This window comes from Stegodyphus dumicola, chromosome 8 (genome assembly GCF_044657685.1).
Source record: "Stegodyphus dumicola isolate Sdum_Otavi_A_Nest chromosome 8, ASM4465768v1".
Taxonomy (NCBI): Eukaryota; Metazoa; Arthropoda; class Arachnida; order Araneae; family Eresidae; genus Stegodyphus; species Stegodyphus dumicola.
Genome location: NC_140775.1, coordinates 131137409 through 131157525, shown reverse-complemented (window position 1 = coordinate 131157525; position 20117 = coordinate 131137409). Strand labels below are relative to the sequence as shown.

The 20117-nt window shown below is 30.1% G+C and overlaps 1 protein-coding gene across 6 annotated transcripts in view; it reads left to right on the top strand.

Annotated features, from left to right (window-relative positions):
• Positions 1 to 351: 351 nt before the first annotated feature.
• LOC118194869 (transcription intermediary factor 1-alpha-like) overlaps positions 352 to 20117 on the top strand; it is a 219359-nt gene continuing 199593 nt past the window's right edge. The window contains exons 1-3 of one of the 6 annotated variants that reach the window (XM_085822432.1): positions 352 to 804; positions 2170 to 2205; positions 9352 to 9387. In XM_085822432.1, coding sequence (XP_085678558.1) covers positions 528 to 804; positions 2170 to 2205; positions 9352 to 9387 — 349 coding nt within the window. In that variant the 5' untranslated portion in view covers positions 352 to 527. Of the gene's footprint in view, positions 805 to 2169; positions 2206 to 9351; positions 9388 to 11605; positions 11744 to 20117 lie in introns of those variants that run through there. The other 5 variants (XM_085822433.1, XM_085822434.1, XM_085822435.1 and 2 more) reach the window with 5 other exon arrangements.

The window sequence follows — 20117 nt, the reverse complement described above, 5'->3', positions numbered from 1 at the left end:
CTTATGTTATTTTGAGTACAATAACCTTCATCCATTGTTCTTGCATGTATTAATAGTCGAATGTTCTTGCATGAATTAATAGTTAAAATGCTGAAAGAATTTTTTAGATCATCGTTCATGAGAATGAAAATAGTAAATTATTTTACAATAACCTGCACCCATTGTTAGTTAATTAATAGTTGGTTTAATGTTAAAATGCTGAAAGAATTTTTTAGATCATTGAAATTTAAACAAGCACAATAAAGGAAGCAAAGTGAAACCATTTTCCAATTTATTACTTAACTCTAGATAAAAATTACTGAGTAAGATATAGAGAGAAAAAGTTTGAGTAAAACTGGGTAATAATCAAGTGTGCTCAAAGATCTTTCAATTCTAGGATAGTGGCAACTTCTCCGTGCTCACATTTTGCACATTGGGGATTGAGTTTGAGTAAAATTGCTGATTGGCTATGTGTACCTTTCAGACTCTTTTGTAATCAGTGCGTGAGACGACTTCCATAACGAGCAAATACTGTAGGTGTCAGTACAATGAGCGAAATGGAAGTCGATCAAAACAGTGAAGAAAATATTACCGAAAGTGAAAATCAAGGGGACAATTCAAATTCAACTCCCGGTTCTACCGATCAAGTTACTGAAAGTGGCACAGCGTCAGAATATCCGGACTTATGGCTAGAGTTTAAGTGTGTGTTTTGTAATCAAGATTTAAAGAATATGACTCAACCAAAACTTTTACCGTGTCTCCACACGGCTTGTCATTCCTGCTTAACTACAGAATCCAGTACTGGATCAGAAGCAACAGCATCTGGTGAGTTTTTTTTTAGTGATGTGTAACAAATTTCACATGGGTCATTTTCGTTCATGTGTTATTTTGTGTGTTCGAACAAATTTTGTTGCTGATATTTTACGACTGAGTTAGTAAAATTCATATAGTATATCTCATAGTTTAAATTATACGATTTAATTATTTTCCATATTTAAAATTTAAGAATTATTAAAATTTTTTCATTTAAATTCATTTAAGTTTTTTGATTGTTTTGAACAATGTGTGGCTTAAGTATAATAAATTCGTGCAAAATGTTTCTTCAAGTAGACATTGAAAAAAAAAAATTTTTTTTTTAGTAATTCATGTAAAATGCCTCTCTGCTGAAAGTAAATGTAGTGTTACTGAAACTGTAAAATATTTTTAAACATCCTTTTGTATAAAAAAGTATTAACAACTAAATTAGGCGATTTATTTTCCTTACAGCTAGGTTTTACTTTGTTATAACTATATTTAGTCTATCCAGTTATATTGTCTCCTTTTTAGTACTGTGAATCATGCCGAATTTGTTCAGGCTGACATGTCAACATTCTACTAAATTTCTGATCATTATTAAATCATTGTGAATGTAAATACAATTTTTAGTATGTAGACTCAATGTAACCTTAGTAAATGAACTTTACATCTGGATTAACCATTAAGCAAAATAAGCACATGCTTTGGGCATCAAGAAAACGGGACACCAGAAAAGTTTCTTATTATTGGTTTTACCATGGAAGGTATGGTGCAGCTGAACTAAAACCGAGAGAAAGAAATGGGAAAAAGGAGCAAGCTTTATAATGTAAATGTATGTGCGGGTACTGAAATATTTCAAGTTCTTAGGGCCTCTAAAGAGTCTTAATTGACCTCTGAGAAAGATGAATACTTTTCAGTATTTTTATAGCTAAGTTCAGAGTTTTGTAGAAAATTAGTTACAGGTACTTAATTATGTGATGCATGTAAAAATACTCTTTTCATATATAATTATTTTATATGTGTGTTTAATGGAATTCATCATATAATATTTTTACGAATATTTAGTTAAAATTTTTGTAAGTTCTATGACGGTGCTGGTAGAGACTTTTTTGGCACCAAGAAGCGAGGAAAATGAAGCTTGTAGTAAGTGTGGAAAAAACTAACTGTAGCATCTAATATTTTAAGTATCTCCTGCGTTTATCAAGAAAAAGGAATGTCATGTTTATACAGCTATTTCTCTTTTCATGCATGCAATATTTTATTTCTGTAAATACTTTGTTTGCTGTGGGTTTGAAATAATAAAAAAAAATTTTTTTTTTTCAATTTTTCATTTATCTTTCCTTAAATATTTTTCTGTACTTTTTATCTCACTGTTTTATCGATTGAAATTTGCAGGAAGATGTAAAAAAGCTGCAAAGCATGTGAAGGCAGGTTAGTAAATTCTTAAGTAATTTTAATGTGCGTGTAATACAGATTTGTAAGCTCTTGATTTACACCAGGGATGTATTGCTAGGTAAATCAATATAATCAGAATCTACATAAGTTGAAACTGTTTTATATTGTAAAATGGTGGAAAGCCAAATGTTTGGTATTCCAGTGCTATATGGTATGTCTCTTAAACATTTATGATTTTTATTTCTTTTAAAGTGCAGTCTTTCTCCTTATTAACATTGTTAAAAATAGGGTGCAGTCTAAAATTGCAGATCTTCTCTAAATTATTAATTTTTTGAAAAAATTTGTTGTTTCAAAATACTAATTTAAATGCATACTATTATTGTAAATAAAGCCATGTAAATAATTAAAAAAATATTTGCCTTTTTCTTCCTTTTCAGCTTTCTTTGGCATCTAGTCTTTTTATTGGTGATATTAAAATTAAAATGTGCTAAAGAAATGAAGGTGTCTTAGAAACAAAGGAAAAATGGTAGAGGCAAACAAAAAATACATAATCTCAATAAACTACATTTTAAACCAAACAATAAAATAACATAAAAAAGGATTATGCATTAACATTATGCATTTAAGAGTTACACAAAGCAAATATCCACTCACCTCTGTGGCACACAAAATTCCTTAACAGCATCCAAAAACTTCCTAAAATTATCTGAACTAGAATCTGTATATCGACATCGCCACATAAATTCACAAAAATAAGAATAAAAAATATTCACATATTCCGTACTGTCTCGAAAATGGCTACTAAGTAAACCTTCATTTACACAACAGTCAATTAAGGCACTTTTCTCCTTTCTTTTCAAATCATACAGAAACTTCAACTACATTCAGCCATTCTACGCCTAAACAATGACACAAACAATTTATTTCTTAACCACACATACTACAAAAGCTCTTACAAAACATCCCATGATTCAAAATTTCCCGGGATAATGCAAACGATTACGTCATAATAGGGTTTCCATAACATTCAACTACTCGGGTTACCGTAAATGAAACAACAATTTCGCAATAATACAAGGGATACCGTAAAGTCAACTCTAACCAGATATACACATGTGCATAGATACATACATTTCTGAATCTGACCCTGATAACAGAAGAGTACCCTTATATATATATATATATATAATATATATATACAGAGATGACTATATGTGTGCATATACACACTTGCACCTATATACACGTACATACGTACATTTCTGAATCTGGTCCGAACTTAGAAGAGTACCGAAATTTCTACTCTTAAATTCTAAAAATGAGGATCTTATTTTTTACCAACTTAAATTTTAGCCTGCATTTGAAATTACATAAGTTTTCAGGGCAAAGGGGCAGGCACACATTTCAGTCATAAAAGGCAACATATTTCGCTTATTTTGAAATCCTGCTGAACATGAAAGTTGGCAGAAATGTTGCCAGTCATTTAGATAGAAGTTTAAGTGAACAGAGTTATTTGTTTAGATAATAAAGTGATACCCATTATGGATATAGCTATTAAAAAACTTGGTACTTTTCCATTTTGCCGGCGCAGGAGATAAAGTCGCCAATAATGGTACAACTGATACCAAACGGAATATCTTTGCTGGTAACCTTTTACGCCTCATCTTCAAAACAATTCGCTGCCATTTCTTATCAGATTGTTTCTTTCTTTCATTACTGGCATACAGTTGCATAGAATTTTTACCACATAGTTCAGTTTCATACCCTAAGACCATTCGCATTAATTAAGTCAATTAGGATGCAATCGCACCAAAGGCGAAAATATACTAGAAAAAGCAAAGTCAAGGGTTAAATTCATCAATTTTGATGAGAATGCACTAGTGAAGTACAGCACTGCGGTTTTACATAATTTCTGAGTAAGCTATTCATACGAATTGAAATAATTTCTGCATTTAAATTTGTATTCCAAATTAAGATTTAACTTGAAATTAATGTAATCACTGAGAGAATTAGATTTTTTTAGCGTAGTTTACGTGAGATGAGATTACTTGGGGTCACGTGATATGAACCGGCGAATTGGGGTGTGGAACTATGAAAGCATAGTAAATTCTTAAATTAAAATCTTTTTACAAATTTATTGGATTTTTACAAAATTTTAAACATTATTAAAATGTTTGGTTAATCTTTGGATTATGGTAACTTGGCGATTTTTTGACGAAAATTTGGCGACCAACCCTGCTACAGCAACCTGCTAGTTTTTTTTTTTGGACGCCATTTTGTTTTCACGAAGTAAAGGCATTTTTTTTTTTTTACTCCATATTTTTTTCCAACAATCTGCTAGACGAATTACGCTTATGCTAGAACTTTTATGGAACAAAAGGGCTTAATCATGACAAAGATTAGGTGCGAAATTGGGAGAAAGTGCAGAATCGCCCACTGCTTGACGCGTTTTTAAGAATTGCACATACACAGTTTCCATGTACACGTCGACCTATTCTCACTTAAAAAAAATCCCAGAATTGCACAAAAATGGCATTGTGCATACTCTTGACTTTATCCATGTACACTGCTAAAGTCCTAGCTAGTAACCTTTATCGCCTTACCAAAATGTCGCCAAAGTACCTGTTACCATATTCCAAAGATTAGCCAAATGTTTATGCTTTCAAAATAAAAAATTCTTAGAACTAACATTTGTTAAAATTTTTTATGTGTAGTGTATACTTGTATATGGTGTGTTGTCGCCAATAAAGTCTGTTTGGCGAGATTTGTGCCGGCGAAATGGAAAAGTACCAAAAACTTAAATCACTTGTCATGTCATCAAGTTGCATGCCATTGTTTATCTGGTTTCACAGTTGCATATTGTGCCTTCTTTGATGTGCAGATTCTTTAACTCTGAAAATACTCCACTTCATACAGTTTCAAATATTAGTCATTTTTTTTCAAAATGCAAGGAAAAAATATGTCTTCCTTATACAAAAATTAAACTGGCTTATTCAGAATTAATTGAGTTTGCATTTAAACCAAGACACTTCTTACAGTCCCAAATATTAATCACTTTTTCAAAATGTGAAGGAAAAAAGAGAACTTATATCTTCCTATGCAAAAATTAAACTGGCTTATTGAGAATTAATATAGTTTGCATTTAAACCAAGACAAACTTATGAGTGATTGGATGGAAATGTCATGCCTATTCATTAAATTTGCATTTAAACCAAGACAAACTTATGAGCGATTGGATGGAAATGTCATGCCTATTCATTATTGGCATTAAATCACACTGTTTAGCGATAGTATGTACATGTTAATAATATTACAAGGTTTTTGATGGTGTTCCAAATCTCTCATTTACCAGATTTTTATGGATGAAAAAAGTGTTTCTAAAATTCTAAAATGTTCTGTTTCCTGATTAATTAAATACCAAATAGTTGGTCTTTTATTGTAATATAAGGGAAGCAGAAAAAATTTTAGAAATGTATTTTGTATAGATATGATCATAATGGAATAGTATTAGTGCTTGGATATAATCTCTTTTGCTTTCAAAAAAATGTATGCAATTTTGTGTAAAGTTTCTTACAGTGGCCAAATTAGTGATTTTTATTTCAAAAAGATCTCCAAAATGTTGATATTTACCATGAGTTGACAAACATTATTAGTATATCAGAAGAAAAATATCTTTATTAATTTAAAATTCAAATTTTATTTCTTAAATAAGGATTGTATGACATATTAAACATTGTACATGATATATTACTGTTGTATTTCCCATTTGTATAGAGATCTGTTTTTGGTTAAAAAGGCATCAGAGAATGTTCAAACTTAGAACTGCACACCTGCTGTGATAAATTATAAATTACTAAATAAGAATTAGCAAATTATATGATACATGAAAAAAAAATTAAATACAAAACATACAAACTCTTTTGCAGTTAAACTCATTCCCATGCATCATTATGACACATATTTTCCCTTTCATTTCGTATCATGAAAATAACCGATATCATACCTTTTGTCCATAATACACAGATTTGTGGATTTTGCCATTTAAAAATATGTAGTTTTAAAAGTAACAAATAGCATTCTAAAACAGCTGAAAATTCACTGACAGAAAAATATCCCATTCACCCTGATTACCCCCCTCTCCTAAAAAAGTAAGGTCACCAGAATAAAATCATAATGAAACAACAGAAAAAGGAAGATACCAGATTAAAATCATTATCTAACAACAAAATTGCCAAATTTGGTGTGCTCTCTGTACTATAGCTACAGTTTTTTCTTTCATAACTTTATTAAGAATTTAAATCAAGAATTTTCATATATTAAATCAAGAATTTTCATCTATTGTGATTTCCTTTCTTTCATAACTCGATTTCGCACTAAGTGAATTTAAGATCATAGCTTTTCTTTGTGGATCAGAGAGGATTTACTGGATTTGTTTCATTTCAAAAATGGTTATTACTACCTATATAATGAATGTAAATTCTTGAAAAGATCACTGTTTATAACTTTATTCAAACTCGGAAATTGATTTAGTATAAGAACCGCATGAAAATAATGTATAAGATTATAAGCCTTTGATTCTCTAATGAACTGAATAAGTTAATGTGAGAAACTCACTACAGTGATAAATACGTGGGAATGAGAATGGGAGAATGAAAAAGTAAAGAAGATAAAAATTCAGCTTTAAAATTGTGTATATTTTTTTAGACTTGGCATTAAAATTAAACAAACATTAAACTAAATTAATGAAGGTGGATCAATTAAAATATAACTCAAACTTAGTGTAACAATGAGCAGTAAAGTTAACAAACAAAACAAGTCGTGAAATTAATCAAGAACTTCACTTTACTCAATGTTTCGGTTGAAAAAATAATCAAGCATTAATGATACACATGTGCAATACTTTAAACTAAATGTAAACTTTAGAGCAGAAAACTCAGCTTTGCTTTAACTGAAACATAATAATAAATTGCTACTTAAACAGTGCTAAATAAGGAACACTTGCTTTTCCTTGCAGACACAGAAAAATTCATCTATGTCATGGGAGGAAATGAGGAAAAAGGAGAATCCCTTTGACCTCGAGCAACTGACTGCATCCATGGCACAAACATTGGTCTTTTCTAGTAAAAGATAATGAAATAAATATATTTCTGGTTTTAAAACCAGCATTATTTTAATTGAGAGCAAACTAAACTGGTGTAAATCAAGAGCTAGATTAAGTACTTGCTGGAAAAATATGCAATGCTGTATGTCTTTGAAGTAAAATCTACCATATGACTAAAATTAATCATTCTTCGTAAGATTTCTTTGCATATTAATAATAATATGCTAGGACAAAATTTGCAGTGAATTTTTGTGAAGTTTAATGTCTTTTCATTAACCAACTTGATAATAAATGAGATCATGAACTTCAAGTGTGCTAGTATTGCAAACAGTCTGCTAAATATGTCTATAATCTTAGTAAAAAAGTTTATAAGTAATAAAAGTGGTTTTATGTGATTTAAAAATTTTTTGTTACAGTTCTTAAAGTTATTATTTTAAAAAGTGGTAATTTTTATATTCACTTTTTAAATTAAGAATGCAGTTTTTAAAGAGCGGTAGAAACCTATTTTTTTCCAGCTGCTGTGAAAGAAAGTTTTGATCCCTGTGATATTAATCATTTACTGGAAAATTCTTGAAAAATGAGTGTCTTTAAAAACCAAATAAGGCTAAAGGACTATATATAGACAGGTTTGTGTTATGCTGCCATCTCGTATAAATAAAGAAGGTTCAGAGTAACCTATAAATCCTTTTTCCATTAAATTTTTCTGTGCGTATAGAAGGATATTTTTAGGTGTCGCAAAGTGTTAACTGACATTTAATCAGTAATAAAATACATTAGATAGTATTCTATAATTGTCTTAACTCAAGACATTTGATCATCTCAAGACATGCTTTCTAAGGGTGCATTCATCTGGAGTAGACCTTTGTATTCTTTTCTGCGAAAGCTTTTTCATGGCAGGAGGATACAGCTGACTTGTTTTTACCTTGAACAAATGTAGATTTTAAATCAATAGAAAGTTTGTTGAGCTTACCTTGAACATCACTGATTTAGTTATGCATTTAGAAATAAATATTTGATATCCATGTCATCAGTTGAGTTTTTTTTTTTTTTTTTTTTTTTTTTTGAAAGCATGCTTTATACTATGAGTATGGCTACTTAGCTTTGTTACTGTATGATTACTGCTAATACTTGTTCTTGTATCACAAAACTCACATTGAATAATTTACTATCAAAGTAGTAATTCATTTTTTATATCTATTAATAAAGTATCATGAACCTTCTCTAATGATTAGCCCTTGAAAGTGATTCTTGGTGTTTCTGAAAAACTTAATAATTCAGAAGGTGACTGAATACTTATAAAAGACTGAAATCCAAAAAAATTGAAAAAGAAACCATCTATGATTATGTTTGGGCATTTTATAGAAAAATACAGAAATTTGGTTAACCCTTCAAAAAAGGTTTTTTTTATTTATTTTCGTATACTGATGATATCATGAAAAACCACTTTTAAAGAGAAATATAAGAGACCATGCATGCTTATAATTTAGCATGTGGAAAGTTTTCTTATTTTAAATTATTGATTTATTACTTTGCAGCTGTAGTGCAAGTCATAGGCTTTTTAATTTACTTATAATTATGAATTTATATGTATGTATATATACAGGTAGATAGATAGTCATATTGCAAAAGACCATGTTGTATGCTAGCACCATTATAACAAAAACGGATTTTTAAATTATGCAGCAGATTCTCTGTATATACTAAACTTTCAGCAAATTTTTAAGATTTGAAAAATAAAATTTAGTTAGGCTACCATTAGTCATGTGTTTAAATAAAATAAGGCATGCTCCAATGAACTTTTCTTTATTTAATCTGAATATAGAACTTTCCTTGATTTTGTAACACTTGTTGCAAAAATCGATGATAAATTACATATTCAGATTGAATTCAGCATGGGAGATTAGAGCTTCGTTGCATGAAAATGTTAACTTTTTATCTGCATTAATATTAATTGGTGTGTAGTCTCTTAAGTATTTTTGCTGTGCTTTTATTTTGCGTATTGATACTATCGCTTTGCATGATTTGTCTTTTGTGCTTGCTGGATTGCTTTTGTTTCATGTTTTTGTGCATAACATTTTCAGGTAGAAATAAAAGAAATCTCAAACATTCTGTTTCAGGTCAGTAATTTACTTTAATTTTGTAAATTTAATATTCATTTATGGTGATTTAGCATAATAAAGCTTTTACCTTTCCTTTTATGCTTGTTACCCAAATAATTCTGTGTGGCATGTGAAATAATAAGTGTCATAATGTTAAAATGTTTTTATTAAGAATTAAGCTGTTTTATTTTGTATGACGATATGATACATGCTGCTTCCATTATTTAGCAGAAAGCAAGTTATTAAGTGTTGGAAAGGATTAACTACATAGTACAATTATTTTGCTCATTTTATGTTCTAAAAATAGTCTGGTAGTTGGTGTTTTTTAACTGATGCTAGAAAAAGGAGAGGGCTTGAAAAAAAAGATTTGAGAAAAATTTTGAAGATAACAATAAATAACAAATGATAAATATTAGTTGATAAGTGAAACAATTAAAGAAAAGGCTGGAGTTTCAGCTGCATTTCACTTCAAAAAAGTAATTCAAATACTTAGAAATGAAATTTTAGCGAAGTATCATGATTATATATATCTGCGAAAGTGTTTGGCAAAGTGATGATGTAACTTTAGATGGTGTAAATTGATTAGATATTGTTTATATTTGAGGAGGAAATTAATGAATATTTTATGAGGAAATGAATGAATATTTTATAATTTAAAATTCTATAGACAGAGAACAATATTTTATGATAAGTACTGATAAGCAGACATTTTAACAGTTAATATCAGATGATAAAGCAATTTTTAAATTATTAAGAGGTATTAGTTATTATTTTAAAAAGGAAACATTGGTTAGATGAATCATTATGAGTTTAAATGTTATCATTCATTATACAGAATATGCTGTAATATTAGTGGCAATATATGCCTGAATTATTTTAATTCTTCATTTGCTTGTAGTATTAAAAAATAATTGAAATAGCAAATAATAGATAGGTTGGAACTGCTTTACAAGCATATTTAGTACTTTTATATTTAATAGAGTTTTATTTTTTTTACATGTCTTATATTCATTTGTATTCCTGAATGAAAACTGATTAATTAAATTAGTGTCTTTAAAAAAGTTCGTAATAGAGCTAAATTTATGGCTGTGTGCTTCCTTTTGATATAAATGTACAACAGTTATCTTGGATATCTTCCCTCTTTTAAAAAAAATGTATTGAAAATTTTATATTTTCCTCTGTTGTCAATTTCAAAAAATTATACATGAAGACAAAGAAAAGAAAAAAAAAGTATTTAAAATTATCAATAATGTGCTAATATTTTTAATCATAAAAATATGAAGTCTTTTTTTTATAAATTGTATTTGACGAAAGTTGAAAAAATGTAATCTCAACTTTTTATAATGCATTTTATTGCATCCTTTACTGATTTTAATGTCAAATTAATGTAATAAAATTATGTACAATTTATCTGATTTTGCTTCTCCTGCCAACAGAAAGAAATCAATTTATAAATAAAATATTCTGGTTATATTTTTATGTGAGAAAACTCTTTGCCATTTACGACGAGTGATTTAGTGATATTCGTTATCTGAATTTACGTTTTCGTTACATGGTGTTAACATAAAAGTGTTTTATCATTCTTTTTCATTTAACAGGTAACATTGTTATTTTGTTAAATTTTCAATCTTCCTTTTACAGTTAACGTCTGAGCAGAACTTAACAGCTGCACATGAGAAATCCAGTTCTATGTGCTTGTTTTTTCAGCATTAGCCTATTCCGCGCATTTGATTGGCTCTTTGTTGAAATGTGAAATAACAACTGCGTCGCTTCCGGCGAAAGGTCTCTTTCCCTCTCTTGCTGAGTGAGTTTGAGAGACCAGTCTCTGTTCGGGTACTTGCCTGGGAGCAGAAAATTTGCCTTCACTGTTGCCTGGCAACAGCAAATAGAGGAGAAAGGGAGGGAGGAATCAATTTTAACCCAAGGTGAAGCGTCTCTAGGCAACAGTGTTCTTTATCTGCTTGGCGTAGGGTTGCCATAGTTCTGCGTATACCAGAACTTGTTTCGCCAGTTCTTTCCCCCCCCCCTTTCTCGATAGTCTTCCTGTCAGATATTTTCTATTTATATTTTATTTTAACTTTTTTCCGGATTAGCTGCGTATTAGAATTTTATTTAATGTGTTTGTTTTTTAATGTATGAATGAAATAGTTGTTATGCATTTTAGAAATTTTGTCGTTTCTTTAAAGTTTTAAAAAGAAAAAAAGTGGAAAGAGAGCAGAGCGTATCAGCTAATTTTTTTGAAGTAAATTATTTTAATATTCAACGGTAAAAAAATATCTAATAAAAATACAATATGGTGTATATATATTACAGAAGAACAAACACTGAAGTCAGCCTTTGTTTTATAAAAATTTTTATGCATTCTTCAGGATCTGTAAGTTCTTAACTTCATTTTACATTCTGCATTAAAAAGTATTGGATAGAGTAAGCTAAAAATTAGTTGCCCAAGTATTTTCATGCTTTTGTAAAATTTATTGTAAGTAATAAATACTGCCTGTAAGTAAGTAATGCCTTTTAAGTATTTATTGAAAATTTTTGTTTTGCATAACAACTAGGTCCCAGTCAGTATTGTTCCTGAAAATCTTGGTACACATTATGTATAGAAAACTTCTATTTTTCTCTTAGACTGGGGATTCAATTGCACAACCAATTCAGTTGACTGACCAGCCATTCAGTTGAATAAGTGGCACTTATAGTTTTGCACTGTTTCTAGTGCCTGTGTTGAAACAGGGCGGTTAAATGAAATTTTCGGGATTTGTCTTCTCTGTAATGTAAAAAAGAACCAATTCCTATTAACAGATCTTCCATGAAAGTATCCAATTCTGTAGATGTACAGTCTTTGTGTGCTAAATCAAATAATTCAAATCCATAAATCTGTTTACAAGCATTGTTAACAAAAATATTTGTTTAATTAAGTGAAACATATTTACTTCTATGTAAAATGGTTGAAGTTAGTTCCTGTAAATGCTGTCTGCTTTAACTCTATTTCTAATATTTTGAATTTTTCTATTAAATATGTGAAGTATTTAATAGAAGACTAGTTCGTAACTTATGTTGCTACTGCAAACTGCATTACATGCAGATGTTAAGCAGGATGATTGCAGATACAAAATACTAATATTTCTTTTGTCGGTGATTATCCCTTTATATTATTTAAGAACTTGAAGTCTAATATGGCTAACTATTTTTTGATATATTGAGTTTTACTGTAATTTTTAATTATGATCACTGTTTTCCAAGGTTTATGTTAAATGTTAAGGGCAGTTACTTTTCTAATTATGTAATTGTAAATACCCATAGTACAATTATATTGTATTTATATTATGTAATTCCAGTTGCATTGTCATTATAATTAGATTATGTAACTGCTGTTACATTATAATTATAAGTAGGTATGCAACAACTTTGTTATTACAATATAATTGCAGTTACATTGTAATTAGTTTGCATAGTTACTTTTTAATTACAATTACAACATAATTGCATTTACATTGTAATTAATAGAAGCAGTTGCACTTAACTGCAGGATTTTTGTAGTCTAATTGCAATTACAATTTAATTATAATTGTAATTCCATTTCGCTCAACAATATTTGTAAGTCTGTCTTTTGTGTATTTGTGATCTAATTTCCAGAATTTTTAATCTAGAGATTTGTTTTGTATCTTTTCTCAGTTTGTGTGTTTTTATTGTACAACTATTCCCTCTACTACTGTATTTCTATGATTCTAAGACACATTTGCTAAATTCTATATCACCAACAGAAAAAAGAGGCTTGATTTGAGAAAAGAGGTTAAATAAGCAAAACAAGATGCTAAACAATATCCAATAAATATTTCTGAATACTTGAGATTGTAGATACCTGTTAACCATTGTAATTGTAAATACCTATTAACAGCAGTAGGTATATTGGTTTGGTTAAAGCTGGTAATTTAGAAAATTATATTACTTTGATTGTGATATGGGAAAATCTATGATTCTAAAAGGGTTGTTCTTCTTCAATGTGAAGGCAGCCCAGGATGGGCCCTTGCTTCCTCAGAATCAAATTCCAAGCTCTTCTATCCCTGGCCATGGACATCCAGTTGGTTATTTTTAAAATTCTTAAGTCTGTTTCCAAACAGTCGAGCCACCTAAGTTTAGGTCTCCGTATTTTTCGGGTAACGAATGGTCTGGCCAAGATCTTTTTAGTTACTCGATTTTCATCCATTCTGCACAGGTGTCCTGCCCATTTAATTCTATAAATCCTTATATATTTTACTATATCTGTTTCTTTAAAGGATTTATAGAGTTCAGAGTTAGTTCTTCTTCTCCAGGTATTGTTACATTTTATGCCGCCAAAAATACTTCTCAAAAGTTTTCTCTCAAAGACAGAAATCATACTTTTAGCTTTTTCTGTCATTGCCCAGGTCTTAGCAGAGTATGTAAGAATGGGTCTGATTAAGCTTTTGTAAATTAAAATCTTCGTTTTTCTGCTAGTGAAGTTAGACTTCAAGTATTTTTTGAGACCGAAAAAACATTGGTTAGCATCGGTACGGATCACGGGCATTAAATCACTGAGAGTATTAACTTCTGATCCTAAATATTTAAATTTGGTCACAGTTTCAAATTTGTAATTCCCGATTTCAAAATAGGGAGTGCTGTTATTACCACATGGCTGTATTTAGTTTTATTTTCGTTGATTGCTAGACGTATTTTGCTGGCTGCAGCCTCTAGAGATGTAAAAGCCTCTCTAAGTCACCCGAGAGTGCGTGCGACTATGTCAATATCCTCAGCAAATGCAAAAATCTGAACAGATTTGTTAAAGCTAGTTCCACAAGTATTAATGTTGGAGCATTTTTAAGGTTTTTTTTTATAGGGCAAGGTAAAAAAGATTCTAAATTGGAAAACTCATTATGTTTTAACTGGCATTTATATGGGGAAAAAGATGGGTTTTAGGGTTAACAAATATAGTAATTTTTTGTACTTATATTAGCCTAGGGCAGGGATGGGCAAACATTTTCGGTCGCGGGCCAAAAATCAGAAGAAAAAAAAAGCTTGCCGAGTCAAGATAAATTTTTCTAAAATTTTAAAAACAATACACAAGTATTGCAATTTAAATTTGTTAATGAGATAAATGAAATTGCGATTTCATTTTTAAAAGTTCCTTATATTGAGGTTCGAAGTGATATGTATTGATTCTAAGGAACGAGTCTACATCTAAAATAATTCTAAGGTGTATAGTTGGAAACATATTGTGAACCCAGAAAACCTTGACCTTCCACCTCTAAATGAAATTTAACCCTGAATAAGGAAAATGCTGTGTATATGATATGGCATTCGAGGACCAATACATTATGAGCTTTTAAAACAGAACAAAAAGCTCAATTTGGAGAAGTACTGTCAGCAATTAGACAATTTAAAGACAACAGTCCAAGAAAAGAGACTGTCAATTTTCAACAGGAAGGACATCGTGTTGCATGATGATCATGCCAGGCCACATGCTGCTTTGTGCTTTGGAGACTTGTCACAAAATTGCAGGACTAGGTTGGGAAATTCTGTCACATGCACCATATTCCCCAGACTTAGCACCCTCTGACTATCACTTGTTTTTGTCCTTACAAAATTTTTTGAAGGGCAAAAAATTCAAAAATGAAGTAGATATCAAGCAAGCACCAGCTCAATTTTTTGCATCAAAAGTTACATCATTTTTGTAAAATGGGGTATACAAATTGTCCTCACGCTAGCAAGAAGTCATTAATAATAATGGCATTTATATTATTTTAATAAAGTTTAATGACAGTAAGAAAAATTTGTAATTTGTTTTATTCCAAAAACGAACAGAACTTTCCAGTAGACCATATACTAAAGCTGCAGAGAAAAATAATATTTATTTATAAAAACAATAATTATATTATCTCCTAGGAATAGAAAGAAAAATCATAATCTTTAATGCTAGTAAGGAAGAAAATTTAAATTACGTGCTAGAACATGCTAATTGGCATTAATTAAGGTAAGTTAACGAACTTTGTAAAAACATGAAGAATCAAATTAGCTGTAAAAATAATGTTTTAAAAATAAAAAATAATGTTTTAGAAAAAAGATAAAATTAATTTTTGTCATTGAACAGAGATTAATTGACTTACCATGAATATACATTTTGAAAAGGTTTCTGATATCAACTTGCCATATGAGGATCAACTTATTTTAGGAAATAAAGAAAGGGAAAAGCTACATTAAAATACTGGTGGTCATCAACTTACGACCTATTTGATTTAATTTTGATCAATTTGATGACCATTTTTGTAAGAGCCCATGCTACCAATAATCTTATTACAAAAAAATTCAAATTAAGTATCAGAGCTAGAGATTTGAAATTGGGATGTCTATTGGATTTGGCAGGACCATATGTTGTTTGTAATTATTGTTCCACTCCACCGTGCCATTCATTTATTGCATGTGCATCAGTTTTCGTTAATTATTAATCTATGAAAAGGCTCCAAGAAGAAAATTTAATGTCACCTAGCAATTAATGAGCTAAAAAAGAAAGAAAGATAATTAATTTAGATGTGAAACAAAATGATTAAGCAACATGAGGGTGGGAAGAAAATTATTGTGATTGTGTGTAATTTGAAGCTGTCTCATTCCATATTGTTGAAGATTTTGAAGGACAAAAAAGGAATTTGCAATGCTATTCAAGGATCTGCTTCTATACAATTGACTGTTATTACTAAATTGTGAACCAGACCAATTCACAAAACTGAAGAATTATTAAATAAGTAAAATTACTGACTAATTGTAAAAATGAATACTTTTATCACTGATTTCTGTTCAAACAAAATCATGCGAATTTATCAAAACTTTAATGATCATGCTGGTAACAATTATAACCAAAATTTTTCATGCTGGTGACAAATATAACCAAAATTTTAGCTAGCATAGATTGGTTCAAATGCTTCAATAAGAGATTTCAGTTGTGTAATATTCATAAAACATATGAGGCAGCTAGTTTAAGTACAGAAGAAGCACTTAAATTTGTAGAACATGCAAGCATAATTGTTAATGGCAACTATAAAACTGAACACATTTTCAATGTTGATGAAACTGGTTTGTCACATGTGCGCTAGAACCTGCATTTATAAAGAAGCAAACAGTATGTCAAGATTTAGCTTCTAAGGGTAGATTAACTCTTCTTCTTGGTGCTAGTACCATTGGTTTTAAAGCCACTTGTAATTTGTCATTTGAAAAACCAAAAAGCATTAAAAAATGTTAATTAGCAAACTCTACCAGTTTATTTTCACTCCAGGCATAGGTGACACAGCTACCTCTAGTTGAAGACTGGTTTTTGAATAATTTCATTCCACAAGCATGGGAATAGTGCTGGGAGAATGAAGTTCTTTACAGAATTTTATTAATACTGGATAATGCACTTGGCCATCCTTTATATATAGAAGATTTAAATCCCGATGTGAATATTGTTTTCTTGTCCTTAAATATAGCTCTATCAATCCAGCATATGGATCAAGATTGCATTGTTACACTTAAGGCAAATTATCAATGCGTTGCTTTTGGTCAGGTTGTTACAGCAACTGATACAGACTCTCAGCTTTCGTTGTATGATATCTGGAAACAGTGTGACGTTTTGAAGTGCATTAAAAATCTTGCTACTGCTTTGGAAACTGCTATTATTAAGTGTTTTCTAAATAAATTTGGATATTTTGATGTTGAGAATGATCTTCAGACAATTCAGGAAAATGTTGTTACTCAGGGTTCGTACGGTCCTTAAGAGTCTTTAAAAGTCCTTAAGTTTTTTGGAATCGATTTTTGGTCCTTAAAAGTCCTTAATTTCGGCCAAAATTGGCAGAAGGTCCTTAATTTTAATAATCTGAATTTTCTGTCTGTTTTTATGACTGCCATTCTAATTGTGAATTAGCATTTTGCAGCAATATTTTTGGCGATTCACTGACAAATATGGTTATTTTTTGAATGGGTTCATGGATTATAATTTGTAATATAACTGTTGGGATACTCGAGTTTCTGAACAAGAAGTGAAACATAAGAATTTTGAAATTATTTCATTTTTTGTAATGAAGAGCTCTCAAACAACTTTCCGCTTTTGTGGATGTGAATTCTTTTATTAAATGGTTCTAAATTTGGTGACTTATCAACATTTTGGCGATTTTAAGATTGGTTTCTATGGAAAATTTTTAATTCCGAACTCTGAGAAATTTTTGGCGACTTTTTTTTTTTAGAACATTGTAACACTGATAAATCTCATTAAAATAATGGCAATGTATTGGAATTATATTTAAGAAATAACATTAAAATAAAGCATTTGTATTTTTCACTGTCACATTATAAAGTTCCATTTTGGCCACATATTATACAATGTTTTGAATCTGAATTGTGCTATAAAGCACAATTTACGAAACAGTTTTTAGCAAAAGCAAAATAGCTATGTAATTAATTAGAAACGTCTTTTTAATTTTTTCATGGTAAGAGTTTTTTCCCATTTCTCAGAATATGCATCAGTTTTCTTTTTCTCTACTTTTCACAAGACACAATATGGAAAATATCAAAAATGCTTCTAATCTTATCATATGGACAGGCATTATAGAAAGAAATTTTGTTATTAATAAAAAAATTGGAAACTGGCAATTCAAAAGATTCATCTAATATGTCTTAATGCATCATACACAGGGCTGGCGCTAGGGTTTTTGACACCTGATGCAGTCTCTGTGGATCCTAAATTCTGCTTCCAATGCCTGATCTAAATTCTAAAAGTTTTGCCATTTCTAGATTTTGTTGCTCGGTGTGTTACTAAATTCTAAAATTGATGCCTCACCAGCTCTGTGACCGGACCTTACCATATGTATTTCATATAATGAAAAGGAAACGTGTTGAAGAAATGAACTAAATATAAAAAGAGAAAAAAAGTTATTCTTCAGAGATATGTAATTATTATTATGTAAATTAACCAGTTGTTAACAATTTCAGCCTTTACTATAATTTCCCATTCCTATTTCCTCACCAGAATGCAAATCACTAAGACAGTTTTTAAACTGAGGTTTTTGGAGTGTAAGACCAGAGTGTGTTTCTGACCTCCGCTTGCTCCCTGTATTAGTTCCTATCAGCTCTGATAATTTCCATTTTGCAACTGCTGACATTTGAGTTTATTATGACGATATATGAGTTATTGAACCAGATTAAATTGAAATTACAATTGACCACTTGTCTTTGACCACTAGTCCATATTTTTAGTGTGAATTTGACTCTTCTTGTTTAATTACATCACCACAAGCTGTAATTGATTTTGTTAGCATAAGAACATGCCTTTATGTTCTAAGTTTTTTTTTAAATAAGAAGCTTTAAATTTAAGCTTCTTATTGTATTCTTATTCTTAGCCCGATGTGAATATTGTTTTCTTGTCCTTAAATATAGCTCTATCAATCCAGCATATGGATCAAGATTGCATTGTTACACTTAAGGCAAATTATCAATGCGTTGCTTTTGGTCAGGTTGTTACAGCAACTGATACAGACTCTCAGCTTTCGTTGTATGATATCTGGAAACAGTGTGACGTTTTGAAGTGCATTAAAAATCTTGCTACTGCTTTGGAAACTGCTATTATTAAGTGTTTTCTAAATAAATTTGGATATTTTGATGTTGAGAATGATCTTCAGACAATTCAGGAAAATGTTGTTACTCAGGGTTCGTACGGTCCTTAAGAGTCTTTAAAAGTCCTTAAGTTTTTTGGAATCGATTTTTGGTCCTTAAAAGTCCTTAATTTCGGCCAAAATTGGCAGAAGGTCCTTAATTTTAATAATCTGAATTTTCTGTCTGTTTTTATGACTGTCATTCTAATTGTGAATTAGCATTTTGCATCAATATTTTTGGCGATTCACTGACAAATAGTTACTTTCAGACATAGCCATAATTTGTTTCACGTCTGTCGGGGAGGGTGGACTACTTAACTTTTACCAGAAGAAGTAAACCCTCATAGGTAGTACATTGGGGAGAGGTTGACAGTTAGGAGATAAAACAGGCAGAAACGAATGAGAACATTGTTTTGCGTATTGAGACAAATTTCTAATTGTTAGAAAAGATGCTTAAGGAGGACATCAATATAAATTAGCCAAAATGTCTGGGCAGGGCTTCAAATTAAAAAGACGCATAATTATTTTGTTGAGTTTTGTTGCTATAAAATATAAATGTTTAATGTGTAATTATCCTAACATTGTTTAAAATTCAATGTCGTAAATTGCATGTATTTTACACTGAAATTTTATTAGATTATGATATTAATAGGGTTTTTTAACAAATATTATTAAAAAATAAATTTAATTTGATAGTGTCCATGTAAATCCATATGACTAAGGTTATCTAATATAATAATTTAATTACTTATAACTAAGTTACCCTTAAAAATTATCTTTGCGTATTAAAGTTAGTTATTGCCTTTCTTTAACCTTTATAGTGGTCACAAGGTAAAACACAAAAATATAAAAATTCACCTAAAACTTATTCTTCGCATATAGTGAAACTTAAAATAATGAAAAACGGCTTATCACCTCTAGTGCTTTAGTGGCTTAATAGAACCTTAACGTATATTAACTGAGTTACAATCCCTGGAACTCTACATGAAGCTATGACACTAACTGCATCAGACAGAGCTCAGCTAACTTTCAAAACTTACTAACTGTGCCTACATCAGGCCTTTAGGTTTGTTCTGATTAGCAGGTCTCTCTCTAGGCAAGCAGGAGCGGTGACAACAG